This window comes from Patagioenas fasciata, chromosome 1, assembly GCF_037038585.1.
Source record: "Patagioenas fasciata isolate bPatFas1 chromosome 1, bPatFas1.hap1, whole genome shotgun sequence".
Taxonomy (NCBI): Eukaryota; Metazoa; Chordata; class Aves; order Columbiformes; family Columbidae; genus Patagioenas; species Patagioenas fasciata.
Window position 1 is genome coordinate 170,736,767 of NC_092520.1, and position 26,613 is coordinate 170,763,379.

General features: G+C 34.5%; 1 protein-coding gene across 1 annotated transcript in view; it reads left to right on the forward strand.

Annotated features, from left to right (window-relative positions):
• CFAP54 (cilia and flagella associated protein 54) overlaps positions 1–26,613 on the forward strand; it is a 115,226-nt gene that overhangs the window by 63,047 nt on the left and 25,566 nt on the right. Inside the window, exons 34-52 of the mRNA XM_071800309.1 lie at positions 14–244; positions 664–800; positions 2,806–2,978; positions 3,648–3,875; positions 4,086–4,309; positions 4,408–4,543; positions 6,175–6,289; positions 7,312–7,464; positions 7,985–8,182; positions 9,089–9,176; positions 9,623–9,829; positions 11,382–11,448; positions 13,493–13,675; positions 15,890–15,976; positions 17,000–17,122; positions 19,241–19,294; positions 20,706–20,922; positions 21,264–21,358; positions 22,853–23,022. Of these exons, the coding sequence (XP_071656410.1) occupies positions 14–244; positions 664–800; positions 2,806–2,978; positions 3,648–3,875; positions 4,086–4,309; positions 4,408–4,543; positions 6,175–6,289; positions 7,312–7,464; positions 7,985–8,182; positions 9,089–9,176; positions 9,623–9,829; positions 11,382–11,448; positions 13,493–13,675; positions 15,890–15,976; positions 17,000–17,122; positions 19,241–19,294; positions 20,706–20,922; positions 21,264–21,358; positions 22,853–23,022 (2,886 nt within the window). The remainder of the gene's footprint in view (positions 1–13; positions 245–663; positions 801–2,805; positions 2,979–3,647; positions 3,876–4,085; positions 4,310–4,407; positions 4,544–6,174; positions 6,290–7,311; positions 7,465–7,984; positions 8,183–9,088; positions 9,177–9,622; positions 9,830–11,381; positions 11,449–13,492; positions 13,676–15,889; positions 15,977–16,999; positions 17,123–19,240; positions 19,295–20,705; positions 20,923–21,263; positions 21,359–22,852; positions 23,023–26,613) is intronic.

The following is a 26,613-nucleotide window of genomic DNA, read 5'->3' on the forward strand; positions in this document are numbered from 1 at the left end:
TATTTTGGTTTAGGAAAGGCCAGGAACAGTTGCAGAAAGTAGCTCGTCAAACCTTAGTGCTACTGCTGAACCCAATTGTGCGTGATTACTTAAACCGAAAGAAGTTTCATCAAATATGTCTTGAAGAGATGCCCTGGCGGTCTCAGATGAACATCTATCTCGCAATTGCACACTACAACTTATTTAAAAAGAAACTGGAAGAGCAATATAAAGTTGGAATTTGTGGTTCAGAGCATCTGGAGAGGTATATGTTACTGCATTATCAATGATTCCTATTAATATATTAATAGATTATTGTGTTATTGCCATTGATGCAAACAGATTGAATTATTATCAGTTTGTCATATGAACATTTCAGCTTCCAAATGCAAATTTGTTTACTATGGAAAAAGTTGTTTTCCATCATATGGCAGGTGACATTTACATTTTTGGTTGCTCGCTTGACTGGTTACATGAAGGTTTTGAAATATGTTACATTGTGCTGGGTTTTTGTTCCTCATAACGTTTGGCTATCATTCATTATTTCTGGTTCCTAAAGTTGCTGGATAGCAATCAAAACTCACTTTTGAGAAACTGAACTTTGTGTGTTTATATCAAAATTCTTTCTAATATTGTATCTGGGGGGGTTTTATGTGCTTTCTTCTTTTTTCTTCCATTCTGCAGTTACAATATTTTGGATCCTTATGTATACTCAGTAAGTAATGCTGGCACCGTAGTTTTGAGAGAATCTGAAGAAAAGGACATAGGAACATCAAGTCTTCATCTCCTTAAAAAGCCAGGAATGACCAAAAAAGAAACTTGTAAGAACTTTGAACGGGTGCATAACTGGAATTATTTTCAAGGACATTGTAGCATGGAGGGTATTGGGCTCTTCTCCCAAGTAGCAAGTGATAGGACAAGAGGAAATGACCTCAAGTTGAGCCAAGGGAGGCTTAAATTGGATATTAGGAAAAAATTCTTCATAGGAGGAGTTGTCAGGCACTGGAACAGGCTGCCCAGGGGAGTGGTGGGGTCACCATCCCTGGAGGTGTTTAAAAGGCGTTTAGATGAGTTTCTTAGGGACACGGTTTAGTGTCAGAGTTAGGTTATGGTTGGACTCGAGGATCCTGAGGGTCTCTTCCAACTGAAATGATTCTATGATTCTTCTTTCTCTTAATTTCTAACCTGACCTCCATCTTTATTTCTCCACATCACCTTTGGAAAAACACTCATGCCAATTTAAAGAAAAGATGTTTTTTTATTTCAAAACTATCCTCTGTATTTTTTCTCTTTGGCATACCTAGTGTAAAACAAGTTATTGTTAATAAGGGGGGATTTTTAATAACTCTAAGCATTGTTTATTGTATTGATAAATATGTTACTTTTTATCAAGTGTTTACTCTTTATCATATACATTAGTGACAAGTTTATAAATTCTAATAAATTAGTGATACTAGCTTTTGGTTTGCAGGAGCCATACTACCTAGACTTATGAAATTGATAATATTCCAGATTATTCCAAATGCAATGAAAATTTTGATAACTTTCTGTGGTAGTTACTTGGTCTATAGTTTCCTTCAGGTGAATAATTTCTTGAGTCATTCTGTAAGTCTTTCTTACAGACTGAAGTTTATTATTCTCTTTCAAATTTTAAGTAGAATAACAGAAGTTTCCTTCTCCACTGCATGCTCCCCAGTGTTTTCCTCTGGCAGAGGCTACCTCAGGATAAATTTTTTAATCTTCTACCATTTTTACTTCAATTCACTGTCTTTCACATTTGACTCTTCTATTATCACAGCTATTTTCAATAACATCCTTTGAGGTTTCAACAGGAGCTGAAAGGCTCCTGTTTGTAGGTAATTGTGAAATATAGAACTTTGCCTCGGATGTTGGTGATGACATGCAAGTCAACACAAAGTAGCTTACCTAACCACCATTATTTCAAGAAGAAATCAGAAGCCTGATCTTTTCAACAGCCCTTTGGGAAACACATTCTTGCCACAGCTGGGGGCAGCAAAATTCTCCTATCGTTCTGTGTAGAACTTAGGTGGGAATCAACCAGCCTCTCTGCCTTTTCCAGGGAGATGTGACAAAAACTACAAGTTGAATTCACTGGTTCTCTTTGCAACAGCTTATTTTTAGTTATTCTCTTTTGTCTTGATGCTCACAAGTCACTGAGAACTGAGTCACTGAAAGTTGCTGAAAACTAATGAACATCCTGTTTACTACCTCCTAGCCTTTGCAGCAATTCTGAATGAAAGAATTTCATGAAGTGTGTAGTTTGCCATAAAGTTCAAATACTGTTTAGCTTGAAATTAGCTTCTGCCTGAAACCTATAGCTCAGATATTACTGTATCAAACTACCATAACCATTTGTGTTTTCCCTTGGAGGATATTTGGTATTGAACAAAATAATGAAGTAGTTCTACAAACACCACAGAATTTGTCAGAAATCTTAAAATCTTCCCTTCTCCCTAATTTCTTTTAAGAGGCCTTGGTTTCAGAAATGTTCTTGGGAGCTTGCCACATGATGATTTCTTCCTAAAACTTCTGTGAGGGTTGTGTTTTGGCTTTGAAGCTGAAAAATATCTGCTACACATTATTATTTTGCCCAAACTTTTTTTTTAATCCTTGCTTCTCTCAACTCTTAAGTAAAAGCTTCTTATATTTTAAATATCATAACCTTATAAATATGATAACCTTAAGACTGGCATTTCCTAACATTTAAGTATTTAGCTGTCACAGGGAAATCCTACCTGGCTGATTTTTTTTTTTTTTGAGAGAGAACTTTAACTCATTTTTAACCAGTGAAATTTTTGTCTTCAGGTAAGGATAAATCTTCTGACCGCAGCACTAAACTGAGAGGGACAGATACTCCTCCAACTCAAACAACAGAAACATTAGTATCTCGTTCCCCCAAAGAACACCACCAGTTTCTGCCAAATACTGTTTTATTGGAGCATTTTACAAAAATCTTGTTGCATTTAAGAAGAGCAGTGGTAAGATATGCTTTTTCTATTAAACATTTTATTTATTACTAAGCATTGCATTACAATACTTACTTTCTACATTAAAAAACCCCCCACTTCAGAAACTTAAAAACATATTTGTGGCAAAAAGGAGTGTTTTCTGATCTTCTGCAAAATGTCCAAGTACAGGGTATGAAATGTCAGACATATCACCTATCATAATATGTATTTCTATCAAACGTGTAATAATTTATGTAAATGTTTTATTTTTCATTTAGTCTTTGTAACTTTTCCTCTCATGTTTGTTTTATCTTTCTGAAAATGCTTGCAGACTTATCTTTCCCTTTACGGGTCTTAGTGAATGACTGAAAGGAAATTCAGACTCACTAGTCTTCCCATAAATCCTTCTTAAACCACATCGAAACACATGTATAGGTGGTGTAAATTAATTTTTATTTCTTATTCTCACACCAAAAGTGATGATTAAATTCAATTATAAATGAGTGCTTCTATGAAAAATTTCAAAATAAGGTTCTATAGTGCTTTATAAAAACTGAAATATTGAATGATCTCTTATTAAGGATGATCCTCAGACTGTAATTTTGAAAGAGTACTTATAGCTAAGCTTTGCAATGAAATAATGAAGTTTTTAATTTCTTTATTTCCAAAGTATAATTATATTTTGAACGATATGCATAGGTTCTTGCTCACCGTGGTGGCCACTGGACGTTGCTTCAAAATGCTTGTCGAGAACTTTGGAATTATGCTCGAGATTTCCAATATATTGCTAACCTTTTACGTTCCCATACGGATGCATTTCCCATTACCAGGAATTTTCTTAGGAAGACCCTTTGGTTGCCATTTTATTTGGCATCAGACATGATCATTGATATGATAAATGAGCTACAAGCCAGCAGGTCTCTTAAGGTAAGAAATATTTTTATTAAGACAGTGTACTCTTTATTATTGCATCTTCAGTAGAGATAGTTTTATTTCTCTTGCATTATATTCTGATATCTCAAATTATTCTCTGCAGTAAGTTTTTAGACTATTACAGTATTTTTTAATCTTTATAATCTGATTTGTCCTAAAAACAACTTTGAAAATAACAGGTAAAATAATGTTTATTCACTGTAGATTGTGGATCCTGAAGGAGACTTCTCCATTCCCAGTTGTTTAGGAGGTATTACGGATGAGAATGGTGGTTCTAATCTCCATCCACAGTCTCCCGTGGATGATGTGAACGTGGTTGACTTGAAATGGACACGTAAACTGATTCTTAAAACAATAGCATTGTTATATCAAATGAAGAAGTGGGAAGCACTGGTACACATTGCTGTACAATTTAACATATTTACACAGTAAGTTACATCAACTCAAATGAAACAAAAAAGCAACATTATATAGTTAAATATACCATCATTTTGCTTAATTACTATAGTTTACTTATTTTTTTCAGTGAGAGATACACAGAACAAGTGGGTCCACTGCTGGTGTATGCTCAGAGGCAGCTGCTGGAAAGGATACAGCAATTCAGTGACCCATACAGCCATGAATCTCATTTCATGAAATATCTGTCTGATAATACAGAAAAGGTGAACCTCAGATGTCTTTTTTTGGCTATGCCTCTTAATGTGAACTAAATACAGAGTAGCAATTCCACTCATTAGATTAATATGTTTTTTTTATAGTGTTCAAAAATATTCAAATATAATAAATTAATGAACTTAAATGATTGAAGTGCATGAAAAGGCTTAAATGACATGATTCCAACAGCAGCAGAGGTGTGGACTTGATGACCCATAGAACGTTTCTTCCGTGCAAAATGTAGCCATTCAATATTCTGAGCCTAAATCTAATTTTATGTTAGTTCTAGATGACGCTCTTTTCACCTGAAAACATTTATTTGGATATTATGCAATCTTTGTGTTTAATTGAAATTAAACAAAAAGAGATTGCTTTGTTTATGCATTGGAACACTGCTCCTAAAGACCATAATTAATCAAATTAAATTAACAGGAACATTGACAATACCATTAATAAACTTGATTGCCGCCAACAAAAAAACCTAAGCTGCTCAGCAAGTTCCTCTTATTATGAGCCATGGCTCTCTATATTTAGGAAACTAACATTGCCACTTGACATTTTTAACGGAATTAGTAAAAATTAGGATTTTCCTTTTAACCTAAGGTTTCTTTGTAAGAAGTTTTGCTAAAGTGAGTTGTGTGACTGATACTTTTAATATGTTTTTGTTACTAATATAAACACAGGACTTGAAGGAGTGTGAGGGGAAGGTGGGCTTTGGAGTTCCAAACAGGTTTGTTCTGAACATGAACATGAGGTTCGGTGAGCCACTGCCTCGCCTAGAGAGAGCCCAGTGCTGCCCAGGGTCTGCAGGAGCTCTGGATGGCTGTTTCATGATGACTTCAGTGAGGCCCTGCTGTTCAAAACAAAGTCCTCTGTCTAAAAAAAGGGTAGCCTCGCAAACCACCACATACTGCTGTAATCTGAACAATGTGGAAAAGTAATCATAGTTTTGAAAGACATCTTACAGAATAGTGACTAATGTTAGATAGTAGTAATAAGGATTGTTCAAAAAAGACATTGTCAGGTTAAAAGTTTGGAGGGTACAGCTATATTACGCAATGGAGTGTGATTCCAAGAGACTAGAACTAGCTCTGAACTGATTCTTTTGCTTCTGAAAAGTAAAACAAAATTTCTGTGCTAGATTAGCCCTTTATAGAAGTCTGGAAGTTTGCTTTTCTGACAGGGTTAGTTTGCTTCTGTTATTAGCTCATGATTATTTTGTATATCCCTATGCAGCATTACATTGTGCTATACAGGCAGTGTGCTCTTTAGGTGTTTTTACACTGACAGGTTCTTTGCAAGCATGCATTTATCTAGACAAAGTAAGGTGGAATATATGCTGAACATAGACAAGTTGCTCATGATTATGGCAAATACCAAGTTTAGTTCATTACTTTTATGGATATTTATAATGTAACATAAGTGAACACAACACTTACATGTTGTATTTAATATGTAGGTGTTGTGAGTTTTTCACCTTTTACTGACACAGATACTAATTATGGATGATTGGTGTCTCTGTAAAATGGTCCTCTTTTATTTTGTCATATGACTGTGTATTTAGATACTTAATTTTAAGCACCAAACTTGGATTTTTCTGAATTTATTCAATTATCATGAAACAAAACTTGCTTTTTAGATGACTTGCAGAAACTACATAGGGCAGAAATTACTGATGCCTGTTGCCCCTTCTGCTAGTGAACAATGTTTTCATGGATGCTTTTTCTATCCTGAGATGAAAAATGATGACACAGGTAAAAACACATTTCATTATGGTGACTTCTCTTTTCTCCCAAACAGTTCCCTTTTTTTTCATACTGGATATGTTTTTCCTCCTTATTGTAGGTCTTCCATTGCTCCTATAATCGGTTTCTTTTAATATAAACTCAGTTTTGTCTTCAAATTATTATTTTTCTTATTTTGGATGAATAGTAATGTTGTCAAGACATTTCCAAATATATTCAAACTGTACCTGAAAACAAAGAAAAGCAGTTGTCATCCAGATGCCAGATGACCTACAGTACATTAAGTGAAATTGGTGTTCTTGGTCCAAATTTCCATTGGTATAGTTGTATATCCAGCAAGATACCTAGAAGTTAATGTGAACCCGCATTGTTATTGATAGAATAAATAGAAAAACTGAAGTGATCATGAAGGTGACAAACCACCTCTTTTACCCATAGTTGTCATACTTTGCAGTCAGCATTGAAGTGTTATAGTCATTAACAAAAGTTTGTAAAGTGTAGTTCCTCATATCACAGCAACGTCAAGGCATTGCACACAAGGCTTTGTGTCGAATTCAGCTCAGAAAAGTCTTTAAACAATGAATAATGCTGTATGTAAGAGCAGATGATATTATCCATACAATGAAGGGATCATGCCAGCTCACAGGTTCGGTACATAGAAGCTGTGGGAATTATAATAAACAGGGTCAGCAGTTGTAGTAAAAGATTTGTTTCCAGACTTAAGACACCAGAATTAAGAGCAGAGAGCTAAGCTGGAACATGCCCAGGGCAGATGTAATTCAGGGAATACAGATGTCATGTGACAATTAAAATTTAACACCAAAAAGCTATAAATGCTCAGAAGTGCTCCTGGTGGTTAATAATTTTGCTTTAATTCATAATCCAATAGGAAACAAAGGTGACAATTACATAAATATAATACAGTTTTGAAGTTGTGGAATTGTTCAAACATATGTTTCATGAGGTTATTTATTACAAATATGTATTTGTATAATGCAAAAGTATTCTCCATAATTATTAATTCCTTTTAGATTGCTGTCAAGCAAAAGCTCTAGCTTATGTACCTCTTGATGTGAAAGATACACTGAAATGTTTTAGAGAAACTCTACAAAAATCTAAATATCACAGCAGAGCACTGAGACACAGCAGAAAACTGCTTTCATTATTTCTTGCATACACACAAGGTAAGTTATTTATTTGCTGCTCACTTACTAAAATGTATATGCAGTTAAAATACTAAACAGTGAAAGGAATATATTTTTTTTAAATCAAGTTTTACTTGTTATTGACAATTAGAAAAAACATGGAACATATATAAAGTTATGAAGTTCTGTAAGCACAAACTCTAAACCTGCTTTCCTATGATTTGTGTCTCATGGTTGGATGACAAAAATTTTTTCATACAGGAATGTCACTTGTCTGCCTGCAGCCAAACCTCTGTCAGAGGACTGACTGGAAGATCTTCCCTAGTTTCTTCCTCTAACAGGGGACGTATTTTTATTTAATTGCACTGACCTATGAGTTAAGTCCAGTGAGTTCAATAAGGAGATGCACAGACAGAATCATAGCATAGGAAATCAGATAAAAATCGAGCACACAGGCATTGTATATTTGTTCGAATAATGTGGTGCAGAAATATTTGTGGTGCTAGAAATAGTACAATACTTTTCCAAACTGATCATAGAAATCATTTTTCTGATCTAGAATGTTATGGAAGAGCAAGCAGCAGTCATATCTCTTCAAAGAGAAGACTGGACTTTAATCTGGGAGCTGAACTGATATATCTACCGACACCACCTGACCTTTCTCAAGAAAAATTTAATTTCTCCCCTATTGTTGAGAGTAAACCGATACCACAGTCAAACCTTTCACTAGTTATCTCCTCCTATGAACAAACTATTGGTAAATTTTAAAATAAGTTTCTGTGTACAGCTAACATGTAATATCATTCTGCTTATCCGTGTTCATATATGTTTATTCCAGTGTTATTTTCCTCTGTCAGACAGTTAGAACTGTCTGAAAGGTGGTTTCCAGAAATACACAACCTTCTTTCTGTTGATTCAGCAAATCTGCATTAGATCCTAAACAAGCCTCTATGGTATCTCATCTTGTGACAAAGTATTACTTCAGTGGTGTTATTCTGATTAATCCCAAACTAAAATCAGCTGTAGTGTTCAGCACATTAATTTTTATTCCATGATAGTGTGTTTTTTGTTTGTTTGTTTGTTTTGTTTGTTTGTTTTGTTTGTTTTTCTCTAGGAAACAGACCTTTCAGGATCTGTGCATTTGAATATGAGACCTAGTTGTGTGGTTTCCATCTTACATTCTAATATGGTTTTACTCATACAGTTACAGCTTAACTGTTTTTGCTGTATGACATAGTAGGTGAAATGTAGCAGATCAATAGATGCCATAAGTGGTTTTATTTGAAGTAAAGGATCCAGAAATGAGCGAGGGCCAGTGCTACTGTGCTGTATGCAGCATTGTTTAGCAGGGCCCTGGCCAATGGCCTGCTTCCCAGTTTACCTCTTGAAGATATTTGCTAAGTCTGATAAAACAAAAATACAAAAGCTTAGATAAACAGTTCCATAAATCCATCTTAGTCCTCTATTTAAAGTTAGTAGAAAAAAAGAAATTTTACATTTGAAGGTAAAATATACAAGCCTAGTAAATATTTTTAAAAAATACATTTATGTATTGAATTACTTGTGAATGCCTGTCTACTTCCCATGCAAAATTTCTTCAAGATGCAGTAATGGATATAGTGATGTGACAATATTATTTTTCTAATTTATTAAAAAATAACAGAAATCCTTGAAATATACAAGCAGAGAGACCTCAAGGTTCAGGCTCTTCATGAACTTGGAAATCTTCACTTTTATACTGGAAACAAAAGGTAAATAGTTATTGGATTAAAAAAGAGCATGGTTTCATTTTTCTAAGTTGGCATTCATATACCTTTCAACTGTCTTGTAAGATCTTGTGTTGTTGTCAAATCCATATCACTTCTTTCATCTCATTAGCTATTTTTTGAGAGGCTTTTTTTCTAGAAACAGTTTATTTTTCTTAGCTAGCTAATTGTAATGAAATAAATTAATTAAGCATCTCTATGTGTTTTTAGGAAGTAATATCTATTGCTTGACAATTTAATTTTAGTATAAGTCCACATAAGTCCCTGTTGACCAGGAGTGGTATCTTTTTGTGTTGCAGAAACTGTATTTCAGCTTTTGACCTAATCAGAATTAGTTATAACTTAGGCAATAAAGGTAAAATGAAACAACTCTTATCTTCCACTTTGGAAAATGTCACCAATATGATTAATACATTTTTTATGTGTTACAGAGCGGCTTTTAAATATTGGTGTCAAGCCCTTGATGAAACACTCAACGTTGCTGATGCTCTTAAAAACTGGCGAGAGTTCAGTTTCCCAAAAAATCCTAGAGACTGCTTTGCAGTTGGAAGATTGGCTGATATTAGTCAGAAATTTCTTTCTCAGGCTGGAATTTGGGGATGTTTACTTGCCGCAGTCTTAGTAGCTAAGATAGCTCAGTAAGTATTTTATCTATATATGTATTTCTTTCATAGATTAGACAAATTGCTTATCCAGGACAGTAGGCAACTTGAAATGAATTTTAAAACACTAATGAATTGCTGTAAGAAAGACTCATCAAAAGCAGAGGAATTTTTCCTTTCAGGAAGTAAGCTGTTCTTTTGGAGAATACTGTTTTTTCCCTTTTCTTGAGTGCTTGTCTTTGATCATAATTGCAATTGTATATTATATGGAGAGATCATTGAAATAAAACAAAATGATAAAAAGTCATAAGCGCAAGGATTTTACAGTCATATTGATTTTCAATTGAAATATCACATCTCCCAAGTCATTGCACATATTAAATATTAATGTATCTTGAGGGCAGATTTACTGCCTAAAGTACTCATTTTCCGGTGAATTACAACTAAATGAAATTTGAATTACTGTATTAAAGTCTACCATCAATAAATATTTCTGTCCAGTACTCCTTGACTGCTGGTAAAACCCTATGGATGTAGTTCTGAGCTGTTCTTCAATGCACAGTATAGTATAAAAATGTACAAAATATAAGCCAGGTCTAAATGACCTTAGAAGTATTATACTCATGAAAGAACAGAGCTTCATCTGAGTAAACTGTCTTACCTGAGAAACAGGGCGTATTAATAGCACTGTAAAGTATCTGTAAACCAATGTAGCTTTGAAAGTATTAGCGTGGGTATTTCAGGATGAAACAGCATAGTCACACTCAGAATTAGCACCCAAGAGGAAAAGGAATGACTTTAACTTGATTCTAAACCACAGCTCTTCTAATTCTGAGCTGTGGTGCAGCCTCAAGTCCAATTAGGCAAGACCCAATCCTTGGCTGCTTTTACAGGTGCTTGTGGCACATATTTGCTGAACTGGATACTATCCCTTGACTGCTAATATGTCCATAATCCTGGTAGGGATCTGGAGGGATCTATCCTCTCAGCTTCTCCCTCAGGCAGATCTTTTCTACTCAGACCTGACTTGGACTGTTCCCTTGAGTTGCTCTTTCAAGAGCAATTTAATCTCAAGCTGTAAAATGCAGGTTGAAGGATTCTGATATTGCATTAAATATTTCTAACACTCTAGATCAGAGGATCCTGCTACCAGGATGGTTTAAGGCTCTGATGAGTTACTGTGTGGGATTCATTTAATCTAGCTAGATACAATATCAACCATGTGAAAGTCCACTTGTGCTATTTATCTTAGGCTTTCTTTACAGGAAGATATACACTTCAAAGTGAGAATTGCGTGACCTGCTTTATCTTTCTAGTTTTGTATGAGATGAATTTTGCATTTAGACTGCCTGGTTCTCTCCTTTAAAGAGAATCTAGACAACTCGCTTTTCTAGGTATGTCTTGGGTTAAACACTTCTTTCTTTGCACAGCAAGACTGAGCACTTACCTATAGAACAGGCAGCCATTTTCCAACAGGGAAAAAAATCTCAATTGTGTTAGTAACATTATTATACTAGATTAAAAAAAGAGTTTGAATAGTTTATATTGATGGGCACATTCATATTTCTTATTATTTGTTGTACTTCAGGTATATAACAACATCAAATATGAGATTAAGAGCTAAATACTGCTATTTTTCTGCTATACTTTTTAAGGTAAGAATACAATTTCACTTAGAATTCATGAAGTTGACAAATTGCTTCTAAAATTTAAATCTCAATAGCCCCCTATTAAAATATTTCTCTTTTCATTTTGATTGTAAAGGAAAACTGGAGATCAGAGGTAGCTGACAATTTAGGCACATTGGATTAGATGTTTTATTCTCTGTTTTTTAACATTATTCCTGTATTGCAGCCTAGAAATTATCACTTCAATAAGATGTTAGTATCTCAGAGAAATAATGAAATACTGAAAAGTGAAGATGGCTAAAATACTTGGCAGTCTAACATATTTTTTTCCTCTTGAAGTGTTCTGCTCAGGAAGAGCTGGATGGCATCAATAATAAGAGAGTGCTCTCTGCCAGATCCATACAGAGTCTTCAGAGATTGACATAAATTCTCAACCAGGAGAACAGACTCTTTAGAAAAAGAGATTTTTGATACTTTTTTAGCATTGAAAGAGATTGGTTTGTAATACTAAAATCTCAGCTCTGTAAGTTTACTCTAAAACTAGAGGACAGTCAAAGTTATTCCATTTCATTTACAAAGATAATAAGATCATTAAAATTAAGTTTCCAAACTTTCAGACACCAACTATAGAGGAAAAAAGGGTTTCAGTTTATTTCTAAAAGGAAATTTTAAGATATCAGTGATGAAAGTGATATAGGAAAAACAACTGTAAGTATTCTGACAGTCATACTGCACTGGGATCAATGTTTATTCATCCCAGTGCAGCATCAGGAAGTTAGTTGGCATCTTCCAAAACAAACCAATGCCACTTTCTAACATCTTGCGCTACTTTTAAAACCTCATTTAGTTCTGCACAAGGAAAACAAGTTGAAGAAACAAAGATAAAGGAGAATTTTTACTAGCTTCTAGCACTGTAATTGCTGGTGGTACAAAGCTGAACGATTTAGATTCCTCCTTTTGACAGAAATAGTAGTAAGCATTTGTTGGAGTTGTATAGTGGTAGAAATAATTGTGACTTGACTGAAGTGGATCTGATATTAATTGGGCTAAGAGCAGCTTGCAGGGTGAGTGTCTTGAAAAATATAATGTTACTGTCACTGCGCCTTGCGAAGTTCAAGCCCACAATTTGTTCCTTGATTTAGAAAGGTTTTATAACCTAATTTAAATTCCACCTCTGGTACAGGCTTTAGGCTTGTTAATATCTCAGACTGGAGTTTGTAAACATATATTTCTCTAGCATATCATCACTAATTAGAACAAGATAAACACAACTGAGAAGGAACTTTTCAATCAGAGACAATGCTAGCAATCCCCCATTTTTAAAGGAGAAATGTTTAAGTTACTTCCTTAAAGTTCACATCAATTTTACGTTACATGATTTAGGCTGTAGTAGCTGACCTTGTTAAAGGTGGAACTAGGCTAGAACTGGCCCTAAAGTCAGCAGCTCTCCTAGAAATGACAGCTGAGGTGATGATGGGGCAAGGACTTAAGGCTTGGATTGGTAAAGAAATGTTTTAACACATTCTCAGAATCATCTCAACAAATTTTTCCTATGCATTTTCCTTGATTATGGAGATATTTTAATAAATTATTAAGTTCTTTCTGTCTGCTTATCAGAAGCTTATCCCAATACTTATCTAAGAAGTCTTTATGAGAACCTGTAGTGATTTATTAGTTTTTTCTGCAGCACAGTCAGAGATTTATTTGGGATGCTTTGACTTGGAATCTGAAAGAAATGCCATTGCCTCTTCAGGAAGACTTTTCATTACCTGGGGAGGACTTGCTGAGGAATCTTTCATGATTATTTTCTTCCACCTAGATTAGTTTTTGTCTTTTGCTTGTTCTATGAAATACTGTCCTTAGACTAATCACAACCTGCTTTTCTAGGTTCATCAAGTTCACAGATTAAGCATTTTTGTCTAAAAAGATTTTTCAAGGTTTTGTTTGGAAGCAGCTAAGACACTAAGTTTCATTTCTGAAGTAATTTATGAGTCTCAAGGGTAGGAGTTTTATAGTGTTTCACTAATGCCTATACAGCTTTTCACAAGTAGTTCATTATTTTTACTTTCAGACTCTGTTTAGAGCTTCTCTTCCACATCCGACATCTGACTGTGACTTTGCACAATATGAAACAAATATGCTTGTTCCTGGTATTGACTTGTTCTCTGATCACTTCAGAGCTGATATCTCTACTGTGGTTGCAAGTCTGAATTTCCTTATGTTTGAACTACATTGTACAAAACAAAATTTAATAGTAAGTATTTTTTTAATACTCTGGAAATGAATTTTAAGACAACAGGTCTTTTTTTTTTTTTTTGTGTTGGTGTACTTATGTGATACCTCAGAAGCTCTGGCAAAATACCTGTATAGTTAGGTTCTGTGGTACTGAGAGAGAGGCATGGTGGATCTTGCTGCCTACGAGTTTCAGAATATACAGGGTACGTGTTCATTCAGAAAGATGACAATATGCGGTCCAGTTAGCTTAGGCATTTTAGAGGAAATTTCCTAGTATATAAAGTTTGACATATACTGTACTGAGATTTACTTTAAATACAGTATGTCCAGAACGCTTTCAATAATTTTACTTTCACATTCAGTAAATAAAAGTCCCTTCTGCCTTTCTCCTTCTCATGTTCTCTTATTCCTCCGTATGGAGTGTTTTTACAGCTTCCTTCTTATGTTGATCATGTGCTTATTTTCTCCATTTAATGACTGACTATTTTCCCTTTAATGCAACTTCTCTCAAAGGTGCAGCGCTGTACATTGGAATAAATAGATTGAATTGATTACTAGTACTAAAAAAGTTGCAGCTCTGCCTCTGTTCCTGTTTGGTTCTGTATGCTGTAACAAATTTTCCTGTCAGGCAATTCTTGTATGCCTCTATAAATCAACTCTCAGCATGACAGAAAACTCCCCAGCAGAAAAAGTAGATATTTTTCTCCCGCTTTAATGAGTTGAATCCGCGTATGGAAAGGTACTGCAAGTGGCAGAGACAGTGGAAGGGAGGGGAAAAGATCGTGTGGGAGGGGAATAAGAAAAGGTTAGGGGGTAGAGATGGAAGAGGAGTTAGAGAGGAGGAGGCAGCAAGAAGTTACCCCTTTTTTGTCAGCAAGCCATTTGTTGGATTGATTTCTTCTCCAACTTCAGGCTAAGTGTCTGTCAAACCCCTTGTTGTTGCTTCTTCCCATCCTGATTTACCGACGTTCACTTTGTAATTAAGCTTTGTCTAACTGCCCTCACTATGGGAGATCAAGTGAGATCAAGGAGCGGACAGTTACCTGGAGGCAGGGACACTTAATTTGACTGCTTGCTTCACACGGCCATGCACATTTTTGATTCTTTCTGCACTTGTACTAGCAGAATATAGATCCAGGTCATAGATCATGGTCAAAGCAATTGCAATTTCAGCAGGATGAGAGCTTCATTTCCACTGGATGCTTGATGTGTGGGAATATTTTGGATCGTGGGCACTAAGCTGATTTGGCACTTAAATGAAAATACATCAAGATTCAAGTTTTATTAAAAATAAGACTTTAAAGACTACTTTTGTTGAACTACTTCAACTATCAGTTGGAAACTGTATGGGAGTCAAGTAAAACATTTGCCTCAAGCAGTTGTAATCCAAATTCAGAAGTATTAAGCTACTTCATGAAAACTAAAAGTGCATTTGACTAAAAAGTAACAATGCTTTTGGCTTTTTCCAAGCTTGGGGCCATTTTAGAATCGTAGGATCATTTTGATTGGAAGAGATCCTTAAGATCATCGAGTCCAACCTTAAATGTAAGAGCTGAATAGTGATTAAATTTTGGAAGTTCTTTCATTTTCAAGAAACAAATACATCTGTTAGGAAATAATCAGCTTTATCTGAAATATTATATAATAATAAATACAATGTTTGTATACTTTACTAGAACTCAGTTTTAAAACGTTTTTTCTTAGTTGCTGCTACAAAAGATTTCAATTTGAAATTAACTCAGATAATTTTTTCAATAACCCTCATCACCATCCTGTTTGTTTTAAAATTCATATAGTTTCACTTAAACAGTTGCAGGACTCCATTGTGGTTATTTTATAAAGCTTACAGAATTCTACTATTCTGTTACTTATGCTGAAAAAAGTATGGCATCAAAATGCAGACCGTTTTAGGAATCCATTATATCAACATCTTTCCAGTAGGTTTACTCACTAATGGTATGGTAAAAAGCCCCACCTTGAATACAGAAAATAATTTGGGGAAACTTCACTTTCTACACTGTGAATCATATATAAGATAGCATAAGGTGTCAGCTGAAGAACTTTTTAATACATTCATCCTTCATCGAGCATAGGAGAACTACTGGTGATATATGGCAGTGAAAACAGTACTCCTATATTATATATATATTTGTGATATATAGTTGCAATGTACATTTCTATAATTATACTCTCTATGGCATTTGTAACTAAATGACCTATTATTTTCCTACAGATTTTACCATTGTTGACATTATATCAATACCTGGTTTCTGAGATTTGTAAGGAACCAGCTAAATGTATTGAAGGAAGAATCTTCAAGGTAATGAAAGAAACTTTCTTTTTATCACAACACATTATATTTCAAATAAACTTTTCATTTCTTTGTTAAATGCAGTCAATTTAGTATTTCTTCATATATCACTACTACAAAAAGTAATGCTTTAAAGTTCACCTGTTGTTTAGTGTGTCTTAGCACAACAGATTGTAGGAGTACTTTCTAAATGTAATTATTATTTATATTCTCAATTTTAGTAGGATGTATGGTTATTTATACAATTTTACTGTTAATGTCCTACAGAGACTGTTAAATACTTCCATCATTTCTTTCTACTCTTCATTTAACAACAATTCTCCTTAAAGATATGATCATAAGATTTTCCCTCTTAGACCAAAAATTTTACTTGGTATTTTATATCTTGTTCCACCATTCTTATAAATGTTTTCTTAAGTGCAAAATGTAAATTATTTTTTGTTCCTAATGTTCACTTCTGGGTATGTTATAAGTATAATGGTAGAACAAGGTTGTCTAAATTCTGGGAACATATTTTTGTCATTTCACTAATGTTTGTTTGTTGGTTTAGTTTTGGATTTTTTTAAAACCTTGTTTTTTTAAAAAATTAATCTAACTTCAAGTAAGAGTCAAAGTATTATTGATTTTAGGTGTTTTAGGAAATGCTACTACAGGTTAGGGAGAGTAGCTAAGTACTACAAGACTAAGATGAGTAAAGTCCATGAAACAGATTTTGATAAGGGGCTGATATTGGACTGATACTCAAAGCTCTAACCAAATGAATTAAATTATTTTCCTTTGTCAGGAGCAAGTTTTTGAAGAGTAGGTTTTTGTGGTATTTTTTTCCCATTTTTGTTTTTAAAAGACCCATTTTTGAGATTTCACTTATTCAGTAAAAAATGTAAAAGATTTATTTTCATTGAAGAATGTTCTCCATCCATGTCCTATTCCAGCAGCCAAATCTGCTTGAAAATTACCTTTCAATACGTTTTATTTTGAGCAAAAGGAATAATTGAACAGCATTTAAATCAAAGGCACTGTTATTTTTCACAGATTAAAGTACTTACAGATATAGGATTTTTTACTGAGGCCTTTAATGAACTGTCTTCGCTTAATTGTGGAGAGAGAATTCCATGGAAAATACCTGCAGGATACAGAAAAATTGAACAAACAAAGGTAAACACCAGTAAAGTATAACATTGAACTATAACACTCAATTTTCTTCATGAAATTTCACATACTCCATATCTGCAAGTGATTACACATTCTTAAAAAAATCCTTTCTTTAAATAGGCAGGTCAAAGAGTAGAAATTGAATGACATTAATTTGTCTCACAGAACAGCAGGAACAAAAATAAATTTTGAAACATACGTGCTGTTCGTTTTATACAGTAATGCAGATGGTACTGTTGAAAAAATAGTGTGTGATTTCATATGTAGACATAAAAAATATGGATAGAGTTTTCACCTCATTGATGGCAAGATCTCCACCTCCCCATCCAGGAGCAGGGCAGCTGGGGGACAGCCAGGGCAGGCCCCAGCCCAGGGCATTGGTCACCTCTGTAGGGCTGGGGACAGACTGAGGATAGACCAGGACATCAGCCTGCAGGTGGGGGTCAGGATCACACTTGGTGAGGAGAACCAGGCTCAGACATAGCCCCAGGATGGCCACACAGGGCTGCAGGGTCTGGGCAAGGCTGGGATGGGATGTGAGCCCATGGGTGGCCCTGACTTAGGAGACCCATGGCAGGGCAGGGCTGTAGGGAGACTGACCCTGCTGTGGCATTGCTGGGGCAGGGGCTGATGGCTCTGGGGGTTGACATGGGATCCTGGACTGTGGGCAGGGTAGGGGAGCCCTGGGAGATGCTGGGCAGTAAGAGCTAGTGGTGCCCTCAGAGCCTTGACAGTCATGTTGCCCCAGGTCAGTCTCTTTGATTTTGTCTATATTTAAAGCCAGGTATTGATCTTACCTTGATCACTGATGTGCTACAAGGTTATGAAGCTGTTAACAATTGAACTGGCCTTCTTTGTTGTACCTGAAGTTCATGAAACATGAAATTAATAAAAAGTAAAATTAAAACATTTTATCAAAAAGCTGACCTTTTTAATTTGCCAATGATACTTTTGTACTAACTGCATGAGAAGATAAGAAACTGAAATCTAGTGATTTTCCTCAGTGCACAAGCTATCTTACATTCTCACTCAGCTGAGCCATAAGGAGTTATCAGCATCCCCACTGGAGCTGGTTCTGCCAAGTTTCCCTGTTCATGGCTACAGTCAGGGATGTGTTTACTTCTTACTGATGCTAGTCAGGTTAAAGTGCATCTTTAAGTCCTTTCCTTTATTTGTATATGGTCTGAAGAGCTCATAGAGTGCAGATGAAATCTGATTGATTTGTCACTTGTCTTTTTCTGACTGGGTTCACAGTTGAATGTTCAGGTGAAGGGCAGAGAAGGTTCAGCATTAGGTCTCTGGTTACGGTGTGATGCATGTAGAAGCTAAATCCTTGCTGAACTTTTGCACAGCTCTCAGTATAAGAAGGACCCATGCTCCAGGGAATGACAGAAATGATAGAGGGCTACATCTGGAGTAGAGAGTTAATAAAAAAGTTAATAAAACCCACATAGAACCCAATTGACAGTTGTGTGTAGAGCTCTCAGTTATGACAAATGCTGGAAATGACCTTTACCTCTACCTTTTCCTTCCCCTTGGTAGACTGATTTATCTTCTGGTGAAAAGGTAAAGGATTTTTGAGCAAGGACTAGAATTAGGGTTAGGGTTCAGAAAATTGAAGTACCTGTAAGTCAAGAAATAGTTGTTTTTAGAGCCGTCAAGGAGGTTGAGGTCTCAAGTTCATCTTGACCTGTAGTTCCCATGTTTGTTCCATTCACAGATCTGTGCTCTGGTGAATTGCAGAGGAAGCATGTGCTGAGTCTGGAGTTATGTTTGGGATTTAGAAATGTAAAAAACATAAAGGCAATTGAACAATAAAGACAACTGATGTCTGTAGAGCTCCTAGAGTTTGGAAAAGGATTTTTGTGGGTTTATACCATTTCTGCCCTTGCTTCAAGTTGAAGAATACTGGTAATGGGCTAGGAGGTGTAGAGATAGTTCTGGGTCTCAGGTTATGGTCCAGAAATGTAAAGCTCATAGAAACCAAGCAATTGTTGTTATTTTCAGACCCCTCAAAGTATAGTTGCAAATACACTACACTTGTCCATGACTCTGCTAACTCACTTACTTTATGCTCATATTGTAACACATTAACTATTTTTGCTTTTGTCCATTTTACAGGCCTTACAGAAATTTGACTCTTCAAAATCTCTTCTGACTGTTACAAATTTACAGGTAAATAAAAAAGTCTGAAAGAGCTAAAAATGTTATGCTAGACATAAATATTTATTTTTCTACCATCAGTAAGAGATTATTTGGTTCAGAAAATATACTGTTATTAGTAAAAAACAGTAAATTGAAAACATATTCTTCTCAATGTTTTAGCATTTCCTAAATTTGAAGTATGATGGCTGACCTCTCAAAGGAGAGACAAGTACCATTACCACCATTTTTCAGATGGGAAACTTAATATGTACAAATCTGTGATGTGCCTGTGGAAATCATACCAGTAGAATTATTCAGGTTTTGTCATTATACGTAGGGTCTGGTGTTTATGCTGCTAAAATATTGAGATCATCAGTCATTTAACCTTATAATTTCTATCAGTCAGAGCTATCTTTATAGATTTGTCCTATTTCAGACTGAGGTTGAAGTCCGTTTCTGGGCAGAAACAAAAAGGTGAATCTGTGAACCAGTTAATGAACAGTCATTTCTCATTTTTATTAAAATTACGTGTTCATCAATGACTTCTTTTTTGTTTTTCAGTTTTGATTATTTTCTTTCATTTGCCTTGTCATGGATCCACTAAGCCAGTAGGGGTAAATGTTAGCAGAACGTGGAAAAGAAGCTGTACCAAAAAACCAAACCAATAAAGTAGAAAACCTCACTTTTTTCCTCCACTTTTCTCTGTTTTGTTTACAGTAAGCTTGTGCTTTTCCTACAACAGTCGATATTAGAAGACATAAATGAGATCTCTATCTTGACAGCTTTTGATCTCACTAGTTTCAGATTTATTTTGAAGTTGTACTTTATCTCAAGCTTTTGATTTGAACACTTCACAGTCTATATGGGGCCCTTATTGGTCTCCTTATGATTTTCCAAAGCTGTGAAGCCTTTTGTAGCCTTTCAACTTCTAAATTTATTAATCTAAAGTGAGAATATTAAACTCAAGATGAAACAAGGATGATATAATGAATAACAAAAAGATTCAGTGAAATACACTAGAATGGTCTGATGCAGGAATTTTTTTCCTTGCTTAATCTTTCTAGTTAGGGTGAACTGTAACAACAGCATTTCCTTTGAGCTGAGATTTCTGAACTACAGATTTACTTATCTATTTTTTGTGACCACCTTAGCTCAAAGAGTGCTATGAACAATGCAGAATGAAAGTCGCATAGATAATAGCTGTAGTTTCAGAGATTCACCATCTACTGGAAAACTGATCACTGAGGCTGACGCAAATGCTATTAAAGTGTGAAATAAGTTTGGAAAGGAAAACAGCAATTCACTCATGATAACTAAGGGTGTATTAATAATATTATTTATGTTAATTGTTGATATTATTAATAGAAGCAGAATATGCCTTGAACAAGAAAAAAATTCAATACATCATTTCAAATAGCCCAAATTTTTAACTTTCTTGTAGGTACTGGAAGACACATTTAATGAGAGTCTGTCTTCAACAATGGTACCACTGTGCAACCAACAAATTATGAATAGATTAACTTTAGCCAAAATGAATTTAATAATTTGCCTTTCTGCCACGATAAATAATATACCTGAAAAAGTGGAAAAACACATCTATTCTGTTGATAACAACAGTTTGAAGGGGCCAAGCAGAATTACACCTTCAAAAGTAAAAGGTAATTATAAGGCTGGTGGAAAGGTGCATTTATTCTGCAACTGGTTTCAAGCATAGTTTTAACTGCATATATAACATTGTCATATTATAAATCATATTCCCACTAAATGTTGCTGGAAAAATCAGTCATTATTGAAATAGTAAATATTAACATTTTCAAGTTTATTTAGCCAATGTCTCTAATATTATTAGAACTATATTCAACTCTTCCTGACTTATTTTGATATTTTGATATTGAAAGTCCCAAATAAATAGAGAAAAAGGGGCGTATTCTTCAAGTTACTGAGAATGCTTTGGTTCTGCTTCTGTTATCTGAAATGTCATTTTAAATGTTTTTGACAGCTGATGCTGGTAAGGATTCAAGACAACAAGGACACAGAGGCACAATGGTGAAGCTTGTTGACTGTAAAGATGAATTAAATATGGCCATGCTGAAGGTAATTACTGCAGATTGTTCCAAAAACATTGTTAATGCTTTAATTGTAATAGAAATTATGATGGGAGTATGGCATCTTACTAGATATACACAAAGCTCTGGTTATTTGGTGCAGTTTTTCAAACCATTTAGTTTATGCCTAATAAATGTCCATGAGAAATATTGTCACAATCAGATCTCAATATGACTGTTTCAGCAACAAGGGTAAAGACTGAATGGGATTTCAAGGATAAAATTTACTCCTTTCAGAGGCAGAATCTGTTGAACATGTCAGAGACTCTTTGATGGGGTAGTGTGCTCTACAAAGAAACGGAAAATCATTCTCTACCATATGTGAAATGACTCATTTTTTTCATGTTGCTCTTTCTGATACTTTCTTTTGGCAAAAACATACCACAGCTTATTGGCTTCTTTGTTTGCAGGGGTTTCTTTTTTTGTTTGTTTGGTTTTAGTTTTAGTGGTGGTTTGGTGTTTTGTTTTGTTTTTTCCCCCTATTGTTTAATTGTAAACTTCATGCTTGGCAGTTTCACATTACAAAAATACCAAAATTGAGGGCTGACATGTTCGTCTTTCAGAAGAGTCTTCCATTTTGGAAGGATCTACTCTTTGCCATTACTAACAAAGTAATGTTCAAATTACATCTGGAGAAATGTAGGATGATTTTATATGGCAATTAGTATATTCCATACAGTAGAAACTTCAAACTTTTGGTATAGCTTGAAAATAACCTGAAAACAGCATATTGAAAATTATTAAATTGAATTGTTAAATTAATTTGAATGGGGCTTGTTTAAGAGGCATAATGTATTTATTATCCTTTTGATTTTTCTTTACCCATTCTATTATTATTTTTTTTTTTTTTAAAGGAGACCTCAAAATTAATTGAGGAAACTGGTTAAAAAAGGATATTGGATGATACAAACATTTGAATTATTTTTGAATTCTACAGAAAGCTACGGGATTGAGATTTTATTTAAATTGACTGTCAGATTTGGTTTTCACAGCTTTTTACAGCTTTGTTTGACAGAAAGACTGCAGATTACACTTGAACTTTCAGGATACATGCTGCTTTCAAGGATCTGTCGAAGTATAGACAGAAAAGAATGTAATACTTCTTGCAATACCCTTAATATTGTATTTTATTGTTTACTAAACAGTAAGAAATACAGTAGAAAATTATCAAGTATAGCTATAAGATAAAGATAGGAATGAAAAAATATTGAATGATATTGCTAAGCCATAAAATATGTAGTTAAGTGTAAATTGCAATAGGACAGGCACAGTTCATGTGTTGATACTTTCAACAAATTGAATCTGTAAACATGAAAAAAGCAAAATTACCCCCCCCCTGCTATTTATAGAGAGAAGACATTATTCAAATTTGTTTATTTTAGGATGCAGCGATAGTAGGCTGTAACAAAATAAAACACTTTTAAAGAAATTTATTGTTTCTTTCATTATTTTTGAAATCATACAATGCTGTATTCTTTTCTAGGGGATTTTATTGACAGAAGCTGAAGAAAGTCTTAGCCAACTTGTGCGGAATATACAGGATAAATATAATGGGGAGACATCTCTGTGCTCTGCTGAAGATTTAGAGACTCTTGTTGAGGCCAAACTTCAGCTTGCTGCTATTTCTCAGCAAAGGCATCACACAGCTTTCAGGTAAGTAATATTACGAACAACCTTATGTTGCACAGTCTTGACTACACAAGATTAAAAAACCAATAAAGCAATTTTTTTTCTTTGAATCCTTTATGTCTACATTAATATTCTAAACCTTAGTAACCAGCCATAACAACCCCACTAGTATACCTGGAATTTCAGTTTTCATTATTGCTTTATTTTACTTTTTAAAAGATCATCAGTTATTGGTCTATGATTTATCTGTGGGGTGTTTTTGTGACACATTGTTATACAAAATCAATGAAAAAGCTGCAATGTTCATTGTTTTTGTTAAAGTGAAAGTCTGGATATGTTAGGTCCCACATTTTTTATAGTTTTAAAGTGTACAGCAGAGCACTAATGTTATCTGTGAACTACTGAATTCCACTTAGTTCTAGAATATCCTGTGTTACTGTCCCAAAAGAACATTTCCTCTTGGTGTACTTATTGCTGTCAAATTAAAATGTAGAAAGTATATTTTTAAAATTAATTTGATTAAAAAGCATTGATGTAACCTTTAACATATCAGACTATATTTTAACAGGAATTTGTTATATTGCTAGTGATAGTGTATAAAGTACTGTTGTATTTACATGATCTGCCAGGTATCTTCCCAATTCATAATTCTGAAATTCTGTGATTTTTTTTTAAGGCTCCGATTTGTTTTGGAGAACTTAATGAAATTATGGTTGTGCTGTTCTTTGAATATATGGGGCACAGAGATGCTAAATTCTGAACATCGTTTTGATCTTTTAGCTAGGAGGATTCTTATGTTTACCTGTTATTTAAAATGAATTTGTGTAAGAAGGATAATAGTTTAAAAATACATCATTTTTATTAGTGTCAAGCTGTTTTTATCTAATTTTTTATTAGGTTGAAAAATTTTTGAGGCTACAAACTGTTAACTAGAGATGCAGCATATAAAGGTGTAGCACTGTCACTTGTCAGCACAGGTTGTTTCAAAAAGATGGACTCAATTTGAAATCACTGTGTCTCTTCAACCACAAACTGCTCATGAATGAAACTCTTACCACTTGAAAGGTCAGGGAATAGAGTTTCAAATGATTACTGTAAGTTTTTGTGTCATTGTAACATGTTGCCATCATGAAATATACTGCTTTGAAATTGGGTCCTTCTTTTTGAAACACCTTGTATATTGAGATTAGGTAGAATGTAATCAATATTTGTAACTTTTGTTAGGTCTAGCCTGACTAAACACACCAAAATTATATTATTAGGGTAAATCTTACATTATGGTATGCACCAAGCAAAAAGCAAAATTAACATGTTTTTATTGTTGGAATACTGGTGAAGATTGCTGTAACACTTGTACTGATGAAATGGTGGGTGATTTGGGTGGCCAACAGAGAAACCAGTCTTAAGTTTGTTGGCTTTTTTTTTTTCTTTTTACCCAACTAACAAAAAATAAATGTTTTCTTCCATGTCAAAGGCAAAATGTCTTCCTTCTCCCAGCTGTGTTGGGTGAATAAACAAACCTCCAAACCAGATAGCCTTAAATAGCACAATTCCTTTTTAACTGCTATGGTACAGCAATAAAAAGAATACAAATAACAAGGACAGGAGCTTCACAATGCCGTATAGACAACTGAATGGAAAACAGTAAAAGTACTGCAGTATGGTCTTTCACCTGGGTTTGTTTATGGTTTTTCTAAAAAATAGAAGTTTCCCAAAAGTTCAGATACTAGGACTGTAATAATTTAGTAGTAGTGTCATTAGCGAAGATGGGAAGTAAGAACTTGCAGGCTATTTGTGGACATTTCTCATAATGAAATATTCTATTTCAATGCCTTTTGAATTCAATTCACTTACCAAAAATTTGTCAAAGAGAAAACAACACATCACTGGACAGTGACCTCCTTGTGCTTTTAAGTGCTATGTGGATTTTATAAAATTATCTTATTAGTAACTAAGGACCAGTGCACAGACTTATGAAATATCCTGTGCATAAGCTAGCTTTACTTGTTACTAAGCTTCATAAAACCTGTATTAGTAGAGTTCTGACCCAAACTTTCTACCTTGCTAAACTGGTTTCAGTATGCAAGCCATTTGCACTGCAGGACTCTTGTTTTTGACATGCAGGTGTATCCTAGAGAGTAGTTGCTCTCTTGGTTTATAACTTATCTCAGATTGAAGAAACTTTTTTAGAATATCAAGGGCTCCAATGGATGTCAAGCATTTTATGGATCATTTTTTGGGACTCTCAATTTTTCAATGGGTGTTCGATAGGCATCATATATTGATAGTGGTCAGATAGCAAGAAAAAGACCCCACCAACAAACAAAACAAGGGTTTGGGTTTTTTCAACCTATTTTACAATTTTATTGCACTGCCATCCATAGAAAGTGCTGATATATCTGCCTCAGATACAAATGAAACATTCCTTCAGACAGCTGAATGTTTCCTGCCTGCCAGCCTAGAAATCAAACTTTACATGATATTACAGAAATTCATCATTTTTTTTTCCTTTAGCGAAATGACTTAGTGGTGAAATTGTTATAGTCAGCTGTACTTTCCTATTTTGATCATCTTGTCACTTTCCGATTCAGCTGATAAAAGGATGTGTATTTTGTCAAGGGAAATATATAGACACATCACTCTTGTTGACAGCAGAAGAGGGTCACAAAAATTTCATCAAGGGAAGCTTCTACATTACAGCCCCCGTCTTGGAAAAAATTTATGCCTCAGAATAAGATTATGTATAGGACTAATTCCGCTGATCTCAAGGAGAGGACTTACATGGTGTCCCCTCTAAATATGTGAGGTTTCTAATTACCTAAATATGTGTTTCTCTGCTTATGTGAATGCATTACTGCTTCAAAACAATATATATATGAATCTTTGGGCTTCTGGTCTACATTTTACTCATTAAATTTATATGTAAGCATGTAAGTATAAATGGCCTCATTTTCAGAATTGCTAAATATTGATGATGGCAATAAACTGGTGTCAGTGATGCTTTGGAAATTAGGTTAATATTTCTTAAAAGCCTGTGTATACTTTTGGATGCTGCATCTTCTCCAACTTATTTGAGAAACGTTAGCCATAGCCATAGCATTCAAAACAATGTTTTGAAAAATGTCAGGTTTTGCTGTAATTTTAACTTTGATGCCTGGTTTCAGGGGAAAACTCTTCTTAATAAAAAAAAACAGGTGTGATATTTCATTGCCTTATCATTACTGTCTGTTTTGCTTTTATAAGCAAATTCTGTTTTGTCTTTTCCATGGTTAGAGAGAAGGTTATCATCAAATTCAACATTGATTTATTCTGGTTTCATTTTTTTGAATAAAACTGAGGTAAAGGGATGATGAAGGAGATTCATAAGGATTGAATTCTGAGAGCTGAAAGGCAAGATACTAACAGCTTTGGTTCTCATTGTTACTTTGGGGTCTATTTGTGCTGAATTGGTGTAATCCATCTAGGTCTGCATCAGAAAACCAGCAAATAGGATAGGATCTGAAATGACAGGAAGACTTTACCTCTCCGGAGGTTATCCATCCTGTGGTTAGATACATATTGGCAGAATAATGCTAGTAATTTTCGAGTAGTGCAGCTCTTATTTGGACTCCTTTG